Source organism: Nematostella vectensis, chromosome 8 (assembly GCF_932526225.1).
Source record: "Nematostella vectensis chromosome 8, jaNemVect1.1, whole genome shotgun sequence".
In the NCBI taxonomy this organism is placed as follows: domain Eukaryota; kingdom Metazoa; phylum Cnidaria; class Anthozoa; order Actiniaria; family Edwardsiidae; genus Nematostella; species Nematostella vectensis.
The window spans coordinates 5,971,301-5,986,054 of record NC_064041.1 but is presented as its reverse complement, the minus strand read 5'-3'; the positions used below and the strand labels follow the sequence as shown (position 1 = coordinate 5,986,054).

The 14,754-nt window shown below is 38.0% G+C and overlaps 2 protein-coding genes across 3 annotated transcripts; one reads left to right on the top strand and one right to left on the bottom strand.

Moving 5' to 3' along the window:
• Positions 1 to 214: 214 nt before the first annotated feature.
• Positions 215 to 5,435, top strand: LOC5507259 (lysophosphatidic acid receptor 3). 2 transcript variants are annotated; one of them, XM_001627842.3, is made up of 2 exons: positions 215 to 544; positions 3,445 to 5,435. In XM_001627842.3, the coding sequence occupies exon 2, from the start codon at positions 3,456 to 3,458 to the stop codon at positions 4,254 to 4,256; it is 801 nt and encodes a 266-aa protein (XP_001627892.3). In that variant the 5' UTR covers positions 215 to 544; positions 3,445 to 3,455; the 3' UTR covers positions 4,257 to 5,435. The 2 variants fall into 2 exon arrangements, with proteins under 2 accessions (XP_001627892.3, XP_032231655.2); XM_032375764.2 differs by lacking the exon at positions 215 to 544 and adding an exon at positions 3,024 to 3,311.
• Positions 5,436 to 8,846: 3,411 nt separating this feature from the next.
• Positions 8,847 to 14,415, bottom strand: LOC5507249 (protein PRY1). Its single transcript, XM_032375762.2, has 6 exons — positions 14,174 to 14,415; positions 13,214 to 13,263; positions 11,602 to 11,728; positions 10,816 to 10,974; positions 9,986 to 10,217; positions 8,847 to 9,262 (listed from the first exon to the last, which is right to left on the bottom strand). The coding sequence occupies exons 1-6, from the start codon at positions 14,247 to 14,249 to the stop codon at positions 9,004 to 9,006; spliced, it is 903 nt and encodes a 300-aa protein (XP_032231653.2). The 5' UTR covers positions 14,250 to 14,415; the 3' UTR covers positions 8,847 to 9,003.
• Between the last annotated feature and the right edge of the window lie 339 nt (positions 14,416 to 14,754).

Here is a 14,754-nt window from a genome sequence, read left to right as displayed (position 1 = left end):
TTTGACTATTTTTAGTCTTCATTTTTTCATATACTTAAGCTTATTTGAAGTTAAAGATAAAATGATGTTATCAGATAGCATTAAACGAAATTTAAATCCATTCTATTTGGGTCAAACATTGTAAAAACAAACAAACGGAGCAGATTAAAATAAATATTTCTATTTTAATGATGATATTCATAGGGACGATGATAATGTAAATGAAAGTGAACATAATGTTTGTTTCGTCGTCTAAGCAGGGTGTGTCGGAAACCTAATGAGCGTTTCTAAAAGGGGTTGCAATTGCCATATAATAGTATAATAAATGCTGCCTGTCACTACACGGGCAGCAGTGCCAAATATCCCTCGATTTATTGATAAATTTACGCCGTCATTGAGGCCCCTTTAGTTCAAAACCCTTTATCTAGCGAGGGCCAGATGTCGCAACAGCTTAACACCAAGGTGACCAAAGGTGCTGCAGTACTCAAAAAGGCTCTGGGAAATACAGCTGGTGAAAGCGCGCTATCAGTGTAATAACTTCGAGTAAAGGAAAGAGAAATACAAGGTTAGTCTTATATGAAGGTCTGTATTTAATTTTAAGCTTTTGGTTTCTGGTATGAGATAAGCGAATGAGATAATTTTCAATGAAAAACGGGAGAAATAAGGGGTATTATTTTCGATCTAAAAATTATAGATGTAAGTCCATGCTCTGTCTTTTATTGTCTTGGAATTTTTTTTCTAGTATGAGATAAGCGAAGTAGATAATGTTCACTGAAAAATGCGAAGAAAATATACATAGTTTTCGATCAAAACATTGGAGAAGCAAGTCCTAGCGCTGCCTTTTCAGTGCTTGGAATAAAATGTCGTGTCTAAGAAAAAATATTGTCATGTCTTTGAGCCTGTCAAAAGCGAATGTGGCTATTTGAACTAAAAAAGAAAACGGTGCAATGGAATAAAATCGATATAGTTTCTGAAGATGGAAAGGACCGTATTCTTTATTATAACAGCTATGTAGCCTGTTATTACGGCTTAGGCGCAGACCAAGACCTGTCCGAAGTAAACAGGTCAACATTTTTAGAGTTAGTACGTTAACTATTAGCTGCATGTCTTCATTCTGTTAATGGAGGCGGCAGGGTGTATTTTTATTTCGAAAACAGGTCAGAATTTTTCCTGGATCCGCGCCTGCTCTCCTTTTGACTGGGAAATATTCTGTTCTCTAGCATTGGGAATCCTGTGGAAACCTTAGGGACGAGCTAAAATGTTCGAGAGCAAAAAAATTACCCAAATGAAGGCCAGCTGGTAAGACCATTTAGTAGTCAGGATTTCAGAGATAATCTGAGCTCGTATTTGTATTTTGCTTACGCCAATGAGTACAATCATCTTTTTTTTATAAGAACGTTTGATTTTTGATTTTCAGTTCAGGCTTAGGACGTTCTATTATTTTTGGAGTATTTTAAGGCTTTTATTGATGTTTAAATTTTAGTATAAATCAAAATATGATACCAAAAAAAATTATTAAGAAAAAAAAATACAAATGATCAATATCAATAATATTCAAGGCTGTTATTATGAGTACAAACAATAAAAACAACAAACGAACAAACAAAAACGCTCAAAGAAAAAAAAATCTAAAACCTCCACGTAAGATATCTTTTAATTCGCGTAAACTTTTCTTTCCCCTTTTTGATTCGAGGAGAATATGAATATGACATCATTGAATATGACATCATATCTTTTTTTATTTTGCCTTGCAAAAATATATCAAAATAAGCGTTGCAGGATTCTTAAGGTACTGTAATCGGGTCATATGAGGAATCACTGTTCCCTTTTTTTAATTTCTAGCATATTTATCTACGTATCGAGAATAAATTTAAAATGATTTCTTGTCATGCTTATTCCCATATATTTAATCACTATTCCATAAAGTCCTTAGTCTCAGACTTTCCAAAATTGAACGAGCATGAATTGTTCAAATATGAAGGTAACCCACCTATTCATACATATACCCAGGCACGGAAAAATGACAAAGCGTACCCAAACAATCCATAGAAATGTGAAAAACACGAGATAATATGTACCAAAATATGCATAATTTCAATAGAAACACTTTGGAGATTTATTGCTTCCGTGACCTTGCAAAAAAAAAAAAAAAAAAAAAACTCATGTCAATGTACCCTTTAAAATCGTCCATTCTGTAGAAATAAGTCCTACAACATGCTGTTCAAGCAATAATTAAATGTGTTAACCTTTTTTCATAAAGAAAATTTTTTTTAATATTTGGAATAAAAATGATTTTAAATTTTTTAAGGATGTTAAAAATATAGCTTGAAAAGGACGTATATCACATTAATTTGTTCCTTTAAGTTGAAGCTCTCGAAGACTGATATTCCCAAAAACGTTCATGCGGAAATGGAAATATATGTTATCAAAGAGAATTCCATTTTTTTTTTCGTCACCCGCATGCACCTGAATATGCGTAAAGCGAAATGACGGAAAAACATTACTTAACGCTTCAAATAAGCTCATTTCAAATCTAATAAGGTGGAAAATTTCTCTAAGTACTTAGTGAGTAATAGCAAACAAAATATCAAGTGCGACTTTTTTTTTAAATTGATGCGACTTTTTGAAAAGTGTCATTGAAATTTCAGCATTTTGTCCCTGAGCTCATACATAGCGCAAGGATGATCAAGGAAAAAAATATCTTAAAAAGCAAAAATCTGGTTATTTGCACTTCGGCCTCACGTTATTTGTGTTTCAAAAATCAGTCCGGAATACAAGGAACCGATGGCCATTGTAAGAAATTGAGTCTTCTTTCTTTATCTCGAATTGCGAATTTTTCAGGTTTTCCGTCATGTCGCGTAAAGTACAAAAAGCATTCATTTGATAAAAAAAATTGACGTTCTTATCACTATATCAAAATCTGCTATTGATTATATCTCTTATACCTCTTGATAGAAATTATACATAACGTCACGAGAGACTCTTTGCATATAATATAGTATTTGGTAATCGAGCATTTCAAACAAAGATTTGTTAATATTAAGGACATTACAACAATCTTACTTCTAACGACTCATGCCTTTTGCCTCTCGGGCTCCTCCCGTAACCTATATACCATCTATGTACCTATAATTCTATTGTTAAGATAAACCAATGGGATGAGAGTACAGATGAGTGTTCATGAGGACTTGTCTTCTTGTGAAAAACACTTTTATGACTATTGTCGATTCGTTTGGTTGATAAATCGCCTGCTGGATTGAAGTTACCCGATTCATCCATGGTTCCTATTGGCTTTTATCTCGGTTTTGATCATTTGCTTACTTGATCACAAGGTCGGTGTAATACTACCCTTCGTAGTTTGTAGTATTGTCTTTTTGTTTGATAATTTCTTTTTTTAGGGCAAATATTTTTTAGCACTAACTTTACTGATAATTTGTAAACTTGCTCGAATTATTCGTTTTCTAGATCGTTCGCTAATGATGGGGGTAATTCATGATTGGGAGACGCCTCGACTTGGCCTTCTTTACTGGCTCTTGATCGCTGAAGGTTTCGTCATCTTTCTATCCAACATCCTTACTCTCATCACATTTGCAACAAACAGGGCCTTGCGCAAGCGCAGTACTTACTTCCTTATCGCAGTAGCAGCGGCCGACGCCATGGTTGGGCTCGCGGCAATCTTTTGCTACTCCTTCGTCCTGATTGACAAGTACATCTCAGGCTGGCGATTCGCCGGAGATGTCCTCTGGATTGCTTGCTCGACGGCGTCAATTAATGGCCTTGTTCTTATCGCCATGGAGCGCCTGCACGCCACAGTTCGACCATTGCGACATCGACAGGTGCAGCCACGTGCATACTTCTATGGAATCGTTGCCCAGTGGGCCATCGCTTTGCCTCTGGGTCTAAGCTACGCAGCCACTGATGAAGCCATTATCACCATTTGGTCGCGGAATGTTCTGGCGTTTTCCAGTCTTGCAGTGATATGCTGCTCGTATTTTATCATCCTTGTAAACGTGAGGAAACAGCGCATAAAACTCTCGCATCCGTCAACTCGGCGTGATCGCGAACTCGCCGAGACTCTGTTTATTGTCACTGCTCTGTCACTAGTGACGTGGCTACCGGATCTTATATTTCATGAGATTCCTCGGTATACGAGGTTTCTGCTTGCCCACGAGCTAGTGATGGCCTGGAGGCTACTTAACTCGGTTGTTAACCCTGTAGTGTATGCGCTTCGGATGCCGGACTTTAGGAAAGCCATGGTAAAGATAGTTTGTTCATAAGGGGAAGAGAAACATGCACGGGCTCAGGTCACCCGTAGGTTATGGGGAATTTAAAATGCCACAACGGCAACGTCTTGGCTGGTGAACAGAAAAAAAAACATTTTCAAACTTTAAATAAACATGTTTCCCCATCAACCACGAAGAATCCAAGTTTCAATAGCGTTTAACAAGAACGTTCTTGGACGTAACCCATCCATAGCTCGCTAGAGAAGAGAAAGGTCCTCATCTTTGCTTTATATTTGGAGTTTTTAAGCTTATTTAATATTAATCACTAAAAGCATAAAAACATGTTTTGTCACGATTTCCTTGCCGTCGCCGATGCCGTTGCTTAAACTTTCAAGTGTAAATAAAACAGTTATCGTAGCAATCGACACCCACTTGGTTAAGTGGGAAAAGAGAGACACTTCCGACGAAAACAGAATAATTGAGTAGAGAAGGGATAATTTGAAACATAAACCTCCCGAGTGCCATTTGAAAGCACACGATTTGGGAAACTAGTCAGTGCTAGAAGCGCGGTGTTTTGGCTGCAAGGAAAGTGCTAATCGTCAGTCGATAGTGTCGCCTGAAGGATTCTTACTGCGTACGTGCGCTTTACTGTAAGTTATGAGAGTAATCCAGATGGCATAAAAACATGACATTATAATCATCAGAGTTTACAAAATTAGAATAGCCCTGTCTCAGAACAGCAAGGCGTTTTTTTTTGGCGGGGGCCAATGGGAGGGGAGGGGGGGTGGTGGTCACCGTGTTGGAAGAGGAACAAGAGTAGATAGAGTTGGACAAATGCACTATGGTTATTTGTACTGATATACTATTTTTTAAGGAGGGGTTGAATTTATGAATGCCATACCAACATCTTCCAAAGTGGTAGACTAGTGCACGCTCCCCTTCTTTTTCGGCAAAATAACAATAAAACACTTTTTCAGCTCTTAACGAATTATCAGTTGATATGTGTTTATATATATTTGAAAGATTTTATGTTTTCGTCGCTTGGTGTGATGGGCAGACATTGCGCGCGTTTGCGACTCGAAATGTCACTTGTGCTTTCGTAGTGCAAGTTGGCTGAGAGAAGTTTAAAGTTGCTTTAAGAAGGGTGGTTCCATTGCCCTGAATCCGCCACTGGATATAGCTTATCAATGCTGCAAGATTAGTATAGACAAAAGGCATATCAATTCGTTATTACAAAAGAAAAAAAAAATGAAGAAAAAAAACGACAACAACATCCAACAAAAAAAAGCAAAGGAGCTGACTGCAGCTTTATCCATCTTTTCGAATTATTGGGTGTCAACTGTAAATAGTAGATCATAAACTTCCTTCAACGCACTTTTGTTGTGATCTTTGTCAAATCATTACCATATATAAAAAAAACAAATTAAGATTAACATCCACTTCTACATGATCATGTTACATGATGATCACATTACTTTTGTGATTGCAGGCTTATCGTTTTTTTCCATAGATTTTCTTAGATTAACCCCTTTACCAGCCACGCAGAATGTAAATATAAGTTTATGTTTAAGGAAAATGCCTAGACATGGTAGCCTCCATTGGTCTTGGTAAAGTTCCCGTAGCTTTGATGTAAATTTGTTCATCGATGTTGGCAGGAGTACTGCATGGAACCTTGATTTGATGGCACACTCCATGGCCTTGTCTCTTTTGTGGTACCGCCATACTTGCTGGAACGGGCGTTACTGTCGTGCCCCATGTTGAAGCGGCGACAGCTGTTGTAGCAAAGGTCTGGCTTGGAGCGTTGATGAACAAAATAAAATAGAATGGGGAGTCTGATCCAAAAAGTGCTGGCGAATTCTTGGGTGCCAGGACAACCGACTGTGCTTCGAGTTGTCTTGACAACCGCACGAGCTGGATCCCCGATGTAGTCGAGACGGTCAGGCGCAAGCTGAACTTCCCGGATGGAGGAGGGAACTTCGCCACGCGGTCTGCCATGGTTACCATGGAGATGACATCCCCTGCTGTTGACATGACGTGGATTTTCAGGGGAGCGAGATCAAGATTTTTGTCGTCAGGCAGTAAAATTTCGGCTCTGGCTTTTTCCCCTGTTTGTCAAAGTTGTGGAAATGGGTTAAATATATATGACGGTGGTCACTTCAACAACAACTCCGCAATCATCATCATCATCGTCGTCGTCGTCGTCGTCGTCGTTGTCGTAGTATCACCAAGATATAAACGTCTAGGGACAACTCGACTAGGGAGTGCAATCCCTGAAAAAATTCGTGCTATTCCAATCAAAGCACCATAGACGATACCGCTTGATCGTCTTATTTCTAAACTAGAACTGAAAATGTAATTTTCTCCGCCAGTAGCATGTTCTAGCTGCTGGAATGCACTGTCAGTCACCATGTCACACGAGAGCGGGGGCTCTTTGCTTAGAAAGAAGTTGATCTTCACATTGAGAAGCTGTCCCAGCACCTTCGCTACAGCAAATCGGTATATGTCACGATGTGCAACAGAGGCTTTGGAAGGTGCATCCCGTGAAGACAAATATGGAAGAGCCAGGGACAATTCAGGTTGCGAAGAGCTTCGGACAATACCATGATATGTAAACTCAGGACAATCTCCACCATAACGAATTACCAGAGCTTTGGCCTGAATGAGTACATCCGTATCTGCCAAAACAATTGAATGAAATCACAACCGTTACCACAAACATATTTTTGTACAGCCTCTGTCAGCCGCCATTTTGTCTTCCTAGCAAAGTACCAAGTGTGAAAAAGCATCTTTTTCCATCGGCTGATTTGGGGAAGCCAATGCGATCTTTTCGATTGAATTTCGTAAATTAAGTATCAAACATTGTTTTTTTAATTGCCAGAGCAGTTACAATCGCGATCACGACATCTCTCTGCTGTCCCATATTTCCAGTAGTACCAACAACAAAGCTTGAAGAATTCACCGCTTTGGCTCCAACGAAAGCCTGCTTTTTTAACAAACAGACAGACGAACAGACGAAACATAAAGACGAAACATAAAGAAGAAGCTCATTATAATTTCGGTAACGATAGTGATGAAAATGATGATGATGATGATGATGATGATGACGACGATGGTGGTGGTGGTGGTGGTGGTGGTGGTTGTGGTGGTGGTGGTGGTGGTGATGATTGTGGTCATAATGATGGTGGTGATAGCCTGGTCTGCTATCCCTTTGCCAGTTTTTTCGTAAACAGAATATCATTCTGGGCGAAGGCTATTATATATTTTTTGTGTTAGTCCATTGAGCCCTCAACCGGCCTGTACCGGTCGTGAGAAGTAACCACAACCCAAAACATTCATACATGAAAAAAAAAAAACCATATCTTTATTTTGATCATCCAGGTCTATTTCCATGGCTTCAAAACACAATGTTCACTCCTTGAAGGCTTCTTCAACCTTCTTGCTGTCATTACAGATTGCAAAGTATTCTAGGATATCAACGAATAAAAATCACAAGCGAAGGGCCTGTTAACACACCTCTACCACAATATTAGACAGTTTTTCTTTTTAATTTCTCTCTAAAGCCAAATAGGCCAATTCCAGGTCAAACAGACCTAAAATAGCAGTATTAACAATCAATTTGGTTTCAGAAAGCCAAAGAGAGAATCCCCATGAATCCAACTTTGCTTGCAAACATCCATAAGCACAGCACTCAATCATGGCCCAATAGACTTGATGTCCCTTGAATAATGATGTCCTATGCACTCTCCCCAATATGCTAGTGGCTGTATTTTATTGTCGAATCCTTTGTATCATGACACCGCATTTTCAACACATCGATTTGTTTTTGTCTTTTGGGATTTTCTGTTCCACCAGTCAAATTATTCTAAGCCAATCAGATTCTTGCCATCTCTCGCCTAGTGAGAGAATAGCCAGGGAAGTGCCCAAAGCGAGACTCTGATTGGCTCAGAATGGTTTACTGACGAAACAGAAAACCAAAACAAATCGTGTTTTGAAAACGCGGGTCGCAATACAACGGATTCGACAGTAACGAAAAGTACATTCAACTGTCATGTAATTTGCTCTAGCACTAACGATGTGAGATTAGACGGGGGACCGCAAGGCACTGCTGGAAAGCTTGGTTACCGCTGACTACGTATAGCGGTGTTTCACTTTGAAAGGCAGTAAAATACTCTTAATAGGGGGAGGAGGTATCCGTTTTCGGTCTGTGTTTTTGTTGCTGTTGTAAATTAAGCTAGAATAGCCAGGGGTCAATGAGTTAAAAATGGTATTAAGAACATTTAGTGGCGTAATGTATTACAGTTTGGATTGGTATTTCTTTTTGTACGATATATTACATTCTGTGGCGTTAAAACTACAATTTCACGATGTCATATGACCAACTGCTATGTTCCGATAATCGGCAGAAAGCTTAAATTGGCGTCCAATAACAGGCTCGTACTCAGGATTTACGGGCCTGCAATAAGCATTTCATTACTTTGTATCGAAATAGAAGCGAGCGACAAACAATCGCCATAAGCTCGTAAAATTTGAGGGGTCGAAGGTGAGGGCCAGGAGAGTTATTTGGGCACCAGCCCACTATTCCACTATTAGGGATATCGTTTTTTTTATGGTGCACACGAATGTATGAAAATACAGGGAGCCAGATTGATTTCCAGTTTTGCGTTTATTTCTGATGATTATTATTGCGTTTATTTCTTATGGATATGCAGCGATCGAATGACTTGCATTTACGGGTTAAGAGCGCAAAAGAATAATTTATTTTACTTTCTTCTTTCTGCAAGCTGGTTTGAGACCTTTAGCTTTATTTGCTCAATTGTGAGCAGTATGCTTGCCTATCGAAGCTGCCCTTCTCCACATTTGTGTCGTACTCTCCTTGAATATTTCCTGCATCTTTGTATCTCGCGACGTGGTAGGTGCAAATCATGCCACGCTGTTCAGCGGACGCCTTGCCAACCCCTAGTTCCGTGCTTCCCTTCCATACAACCTGCGTAAAGTGGCCAGTACCGGCAGTGCCATTCCCCCCGCCAAACGTGTAACCGGGAGTACAAACCTCATTATACCTGCCGGAGGATAAAACAGCGCATGAGTTTCGACTAGAGAAGTATAAGTTATCGTCATCTGAGCTTCCATTTGCTTTGGTCAACTCTTAAACGCACCAACTGCGTAGCTGTTTTGCTAGCAATGCTCGTTTGTTAACACTTTAGCTCAGCTCGGAAAAAACAACAAACAATGAAGCGCTTTACACACCTTAGTTGCGCGTTGTTGATGACGACAATTCTAATGCACATACTCATTGGTTTCGACATTTTGAAAAGCATTTATAAGGAATTTTAGCAAGGGAGACCGAAGAAACAACAGAAAATTCAAAACCAGTAGGTGAAAATATATTAAACAATTGAACAATTTTCTTCACCAAGTCAAGACACAAAAACAAAAATTTTCTCTGTCTGTTGGGACGGGAACTGGCGCAGCAAACACAACTCTGATAACAAGCTTGTCTCGATATAAAAAAGTAGAAAAAGGTTCTAATAGTCTTATTTTTGTTTCTTTTGAAGTATGTGCTCTTGTTATCTTCATGGACTTGTTAAGAATTGAGCGCTGAAGGTACTTTTTTTCGGTCGTGTCTTCAAAGCGTCGTCGTTCTCACTTAAACTATGTATCGAGTAAATAAAAGACAGCTTGTTTATTACAATAAAAAATCGTTATTTAATGTCCGTTGCCCTTTTCAAGTAACGAAAGAAGACGGAAAACAAAAAAGCTGACTGATGATTCAGCACTCATACCATTTAGTGATGACTTCTTCTGTTGTTTCTCCCTGATCGACAGAACATCCCATGGAAAGGTTCTCGCCAATTCCTTCCCCCTCCCCCTCGGGAGAGTCTTCAAGGTAACCCAATTGTGCAAGTTTTTCGGCGTATTGTCTTGCAGCATCGGACAATAATTCATTGAGGGTCATGGGCGGGGAGTTATGCACTTGGCGGAATCTGTTGTGGAGCGCTAACGCGATTTCGTCATCTGAGTAATAAAAAAGTCATGAATATTTATTACTGTGACTAATTTGGCATGGTGCCCTATACCTAATTTATTATTTCCTTGAAGAATGACATATCAATCATTGCTAGTGGTTTTTTTTCTAAATCAAAGAGCCTGGGGCGAGAGCGCGGAAAACCTGGCTCATTTCAAAATGGCGGCCTGCAAAATCATATTAAACACGAATTCCTGCAAGTTATGTGGATATTTTTTAGGTAAACAGTTCTAGGGCGGACAAAAAAGCGAAAAAAAATTAAAGCGGTCTTTCAAATATTACATGCAATGTACTAATTCCTAGGAATTATTAGGTCAGAAAAATAACAGTTCTCAAAACGAGATTGATTTACAAAATTAACAAATTAACAGATTAACAAAACAAACATAAAATTAACAAAAAAAAATTGTTTTGTCATTATTGAAAGCTTCCATGGGCCACAATCCAGTAGGAGTACACGACGGAATCCTATTCCTGTAGATATAAAGTAGACCTGTCAGTTGAAACTGTGATTCTCACATCCTAGGGCGTCGCATTCATGTCAACGTGCAAGTACTTCGTATTTTATTCAAATTTTAATCCACGTACCTCCCGGTGCTGGAGTAGGGGTACTAAAGCCACCTCCCGGTGCTGGAGTAGGGGTACTACCTCCCCCTTCCCCACCACACCCCGACTCTTTTGGTGTGATCCTTATCTTCAGGTCGATGTCCACCTTGCTATCCTTTCCAACTTTATAAGCCAAATCACCTACAACGATATTTATATTAGATGGACGCCATATGCAATTAGAAGTGAACAGGCATACACCTCGGGTCCTAAGGTGATATGTCATTGGACGAATTGATATTAGATGGACGTCAAATGTCATCAGACGGATAGGCGAACAGGCTAATGCTTTGCGGCTACAGTGATATGCCATTAGACGGATAGATGAACAGGATATTGCCTCGCGGCTACAAATGTCATTAGACAGATAAGCGAACAGGCATACACATTGATTGATATAAATTTCTGGGAAGTTGTTTCCTGTGACGATACAGATCTCACCGACCACAGGAAGCCCGATCATTATCAAAACTGACTTTTTATGGATAAGGGAAGCTAACTCGATAACTGACTAGTTTATTTAGCTTCCTTGCTCGAACTTGTTCTCATTTATTTTACTTGTAACAAATTATAGATCTCTATCCTTTAGTATATACCTATGTAAAGCAACAGAAATATGAGCAAAATAAAGATGATGATGATGATGATCACATAGGCGCCTAGTCTTCTTGGTAATGTAGTCTGTGATTAATCTCTCTTGATAAGGAAGACAAGTCTATTTACCCTGAAATGTAAGATAAGTGTTACTTTCTTACGTTATTTTCTTACCTACTACACCGCCGTCGTTGATCTTGAAGGTCCCAGCTGCGATCGGTTGTACTTCGCTTCTTTTATTTCCTGAATCCGCTCGTGTTGCCATTTGACGGAGCACGTTGTAATGCTCGTGATTAGATCCCTTCAATTAGAAAAAAAACACACACTAGATGAATTAACCAATACAACGGAGAGGCATGTCGATCAGCTTTAATTTGTCATTTTTTTTGTCCCTTGCCACGCACACTAGATTTGGAAAATTTAGTTTCTCGAATAAATTAACCGATGGAAATTGATGCTTTAAATAATTCGGTGCTGTTAGAATTGTGTATTTATGCAGAGTCGAAGTTCTCAGTAAGATGCGGCCGGGTTCCCGTAGAATAGATAGTTTTTTTTGTTGACTGATCATATATATGGTAATTAGATAGCCTAGTTATCCGGATTAATGATCGGGCTTCCTGTGGTCGGTGAGATCTGTAACGTTACAGGAAACAACTTCCCAGAAATTAATATCAATCAATGGCTGTCGTTTTTCTTGATGGTCTAAAAGAGCCTGGGGCGAGCGCGCGGGAGACCTGTGAAATTCTTAAACTTTAGGGACTAGGCTCCATATCCAAGATGGCTGCCAGCAAAATCGTAGTAAACACGAATTCCTGCAAGTTTACGTGAAAATTCTCGACTAAACACAGTTCTAGAACGATAAAAAAGCGAAAAAATGATTGAAGCGGAATCCCAAATATGGTATGTAATGCCGATATGGAAATGGCCGAGCGAGCAAGAGAAACAACAGTTTTTAAAACATGATTGACTGATATGCCTCTTGACATTCACGTGACTCCTTACGTCAGACATCACGTGGTGCTGGCCCCTCCCCTTTTGCCCTACAGGAGGCTTATCCCAACTGTGAGATTCCCCGTCCATTATGGTGATTTAATATTGCACGTCAGAGATCACGTGGTGCTAGCCCCGCCCTTCGCTTTACAGGTGGCTTATCCCAATTGTTTCTCCATCCAACAATCATGATCTTAACTCCCTAGCCTTGTCCCCAGGCCACTCCTGGTCAGCCCTATTCACCCGATTCAAAATGGCGACCTAGAATATAGGCATAGAAATGGTTGCCTTGAAGCCTACTATAAGAAATAGATGCTTAAATGCAGAATTACGATAATATGGATAATGTGATAAAGTAAGCTTGTTCTTAGTTGACCGTAGAGAGATCTTTCGAACAAGTCGATTATGTTCCATTACAGTACAATGTCATGGTACACTCTTTTACTTTTAAAAGAACATCTAATTTTGAGTTGAGGCTGAGCCGTTGCTTTCAAGAATTTTTAAGGCTGAAAATGTCCTTCTTAATTTAGGAGTGCATAATATAAAAACATAATACTCAATGCGTTATAAGAAGTCAGAGTTATGTATTATTTGAGAATGTTATTAGGAATAACTATTTTGATTCTGCATTAAGAAGGTATCACACTAACGAAACAATATTTTACTTTGCTATCTGAGCCTCTACATGTACTTAGCATGTTCTTAAATTTGGTAAAAACCACACTAGCGAATGTCATCCTTTCCACACGATATCCTTCTTTACTATTCGCTGTAGCCATTCCATTCCCCGACTTACCAATTGACGCTTGTTGCTATTCTGAGATGCCTTTTTTGGGAGAACATGACCTGAAGAATATAACAAGGTGTAAAGAACTTTTCGAGGGAAGGAAGGGGGGACTCTCCAAACAAATAAATAAATAAATAAATAAATAAATAAATAAATAAATAAATAAATAAATAAATAAATAAATAAATAAATAAATAAATAAATAAATAAATAAATAAATAAATAAATAAATAAATAAATAAATAAATAAATAAATAAATAAATAAATAAATAAATAAATAAATAAATAAATAAATAAATAAATAAATAAATAAATAAATAAATAAATAAATAAATAAATAAATAAATAAATAAATAAATAAATAAATAAATAAATAAATAAATAAATAAATAAATAAATAAATAAATAAATAAATAAATAAATAAATAAATAAATAAATAAATAAATAAATAAATAAATAAATAAATAAATAAATAAACAAACACACAAATAAATAAATAGAAAGACAGACAGACAGACAAACAAACAAACAAACAAACAAACAAACAAATAAATAAATAGACGGGGTTGATCGTTTCTAGGGCATGTTCTTAGGATTCCGCGCAAACATTCGCTGCGCTAATTTTTCCTTTATTGTTACAGCCTTTGCTCAATCATATCTCAAAAACGGATCATATACGAAAAGGTACCAAAGCTTATTTTGTTTTAAATTACACAAAGAACCTTGGGTAAAAAAATTAACAAATGTAAGCTAACACAACCTTACAACTTGAACTTTTTTTCTTGTCTTATAGGATGCAAATACTGTACTTTACGTGACAAATACGTATCCTTCACGCGGTGTGTTAAGAAAATATTACCTCTACTTTATTGGCTTAAAGAGTTGTAAAATTTTCCGGGATTTTGAGTGTTCTTTACGTCGCGCAAAGAAGACGTAAAGAGGAGACACTTAAGCCAAATGTAAATACCTTTTTTATAGGAGGTATCTTTGGCGTGTAACGATGCGAGAAGACCCCAAAAGGTCAGACTTATAAGCAAGTTCATCCTGCTCGCTTGCAGACCAGACCTGTATAACGCCCCACCAGCTAAAAGTTTTAATGAGTACTGCCCACTGGACTCGTTATTAGTAATTACGATATCCCTGGGCTGTTTTCATAAGGTTAGTCTCTCACGATCGACGAAGGGTTTTTTATAACTCAATTTCAGGTCTAAAATATTAGTCTTTAGGTACGACTTTTAAAGATATTACTTATCTAAAAGTTTTAATTACGACATTAAGTATTGTTAGATAAACCGATAAATTAACGCTCTGTCGTAAACGTGCCAAATATTTGTTATATATATTAATACAAACCACAGTCTATTTATAGCCTTAGTTCGTAGATTTTCTAAAACACTTCTGTGATTATTTTGTTTATATTCCGCACGAATGGTTTAGCCGGCTATTTTAAAAGTGCATTGTTCTTAAATGTCTGTCAAAAATCTTGGACACAATTCCAATCTATTTCCGCTTCAGAGCTTATGACCTTACCCCTAATACGTGTAGTTT

Bases quoted from the DNA above. Each gene is read 5' to 3' on its own strand.
- LOC5507259 (XM_001627842.3), top strand. From the start codon at position 3,456: ATGATGGGGGTAATTCATGATTGGGAGACGCCTCGACTTGGCCTTCTT.
- LOC5507249 (XM_032375762.2), bottom strand. From the start codon at position 14,249: ATGAACTTGCTTATAAGTCTGACCTTTTGGGGTCTTCTCGCATCGTTA. The intron at 13,264-14,173 runs GTATTTACATTT...TATATTCTTCAG, and splicing joins AGATACCTCCTATAAAAAAG to GTCATGTTCTCCCAAAAAAG. The intron at 10,218-10,815 runs GTACGTGGATTA...TTTATTACTCAG, and splicing joins CCCTACTCCAGCACCGGGAG to ATGACGAAATCGCGTTAGCG.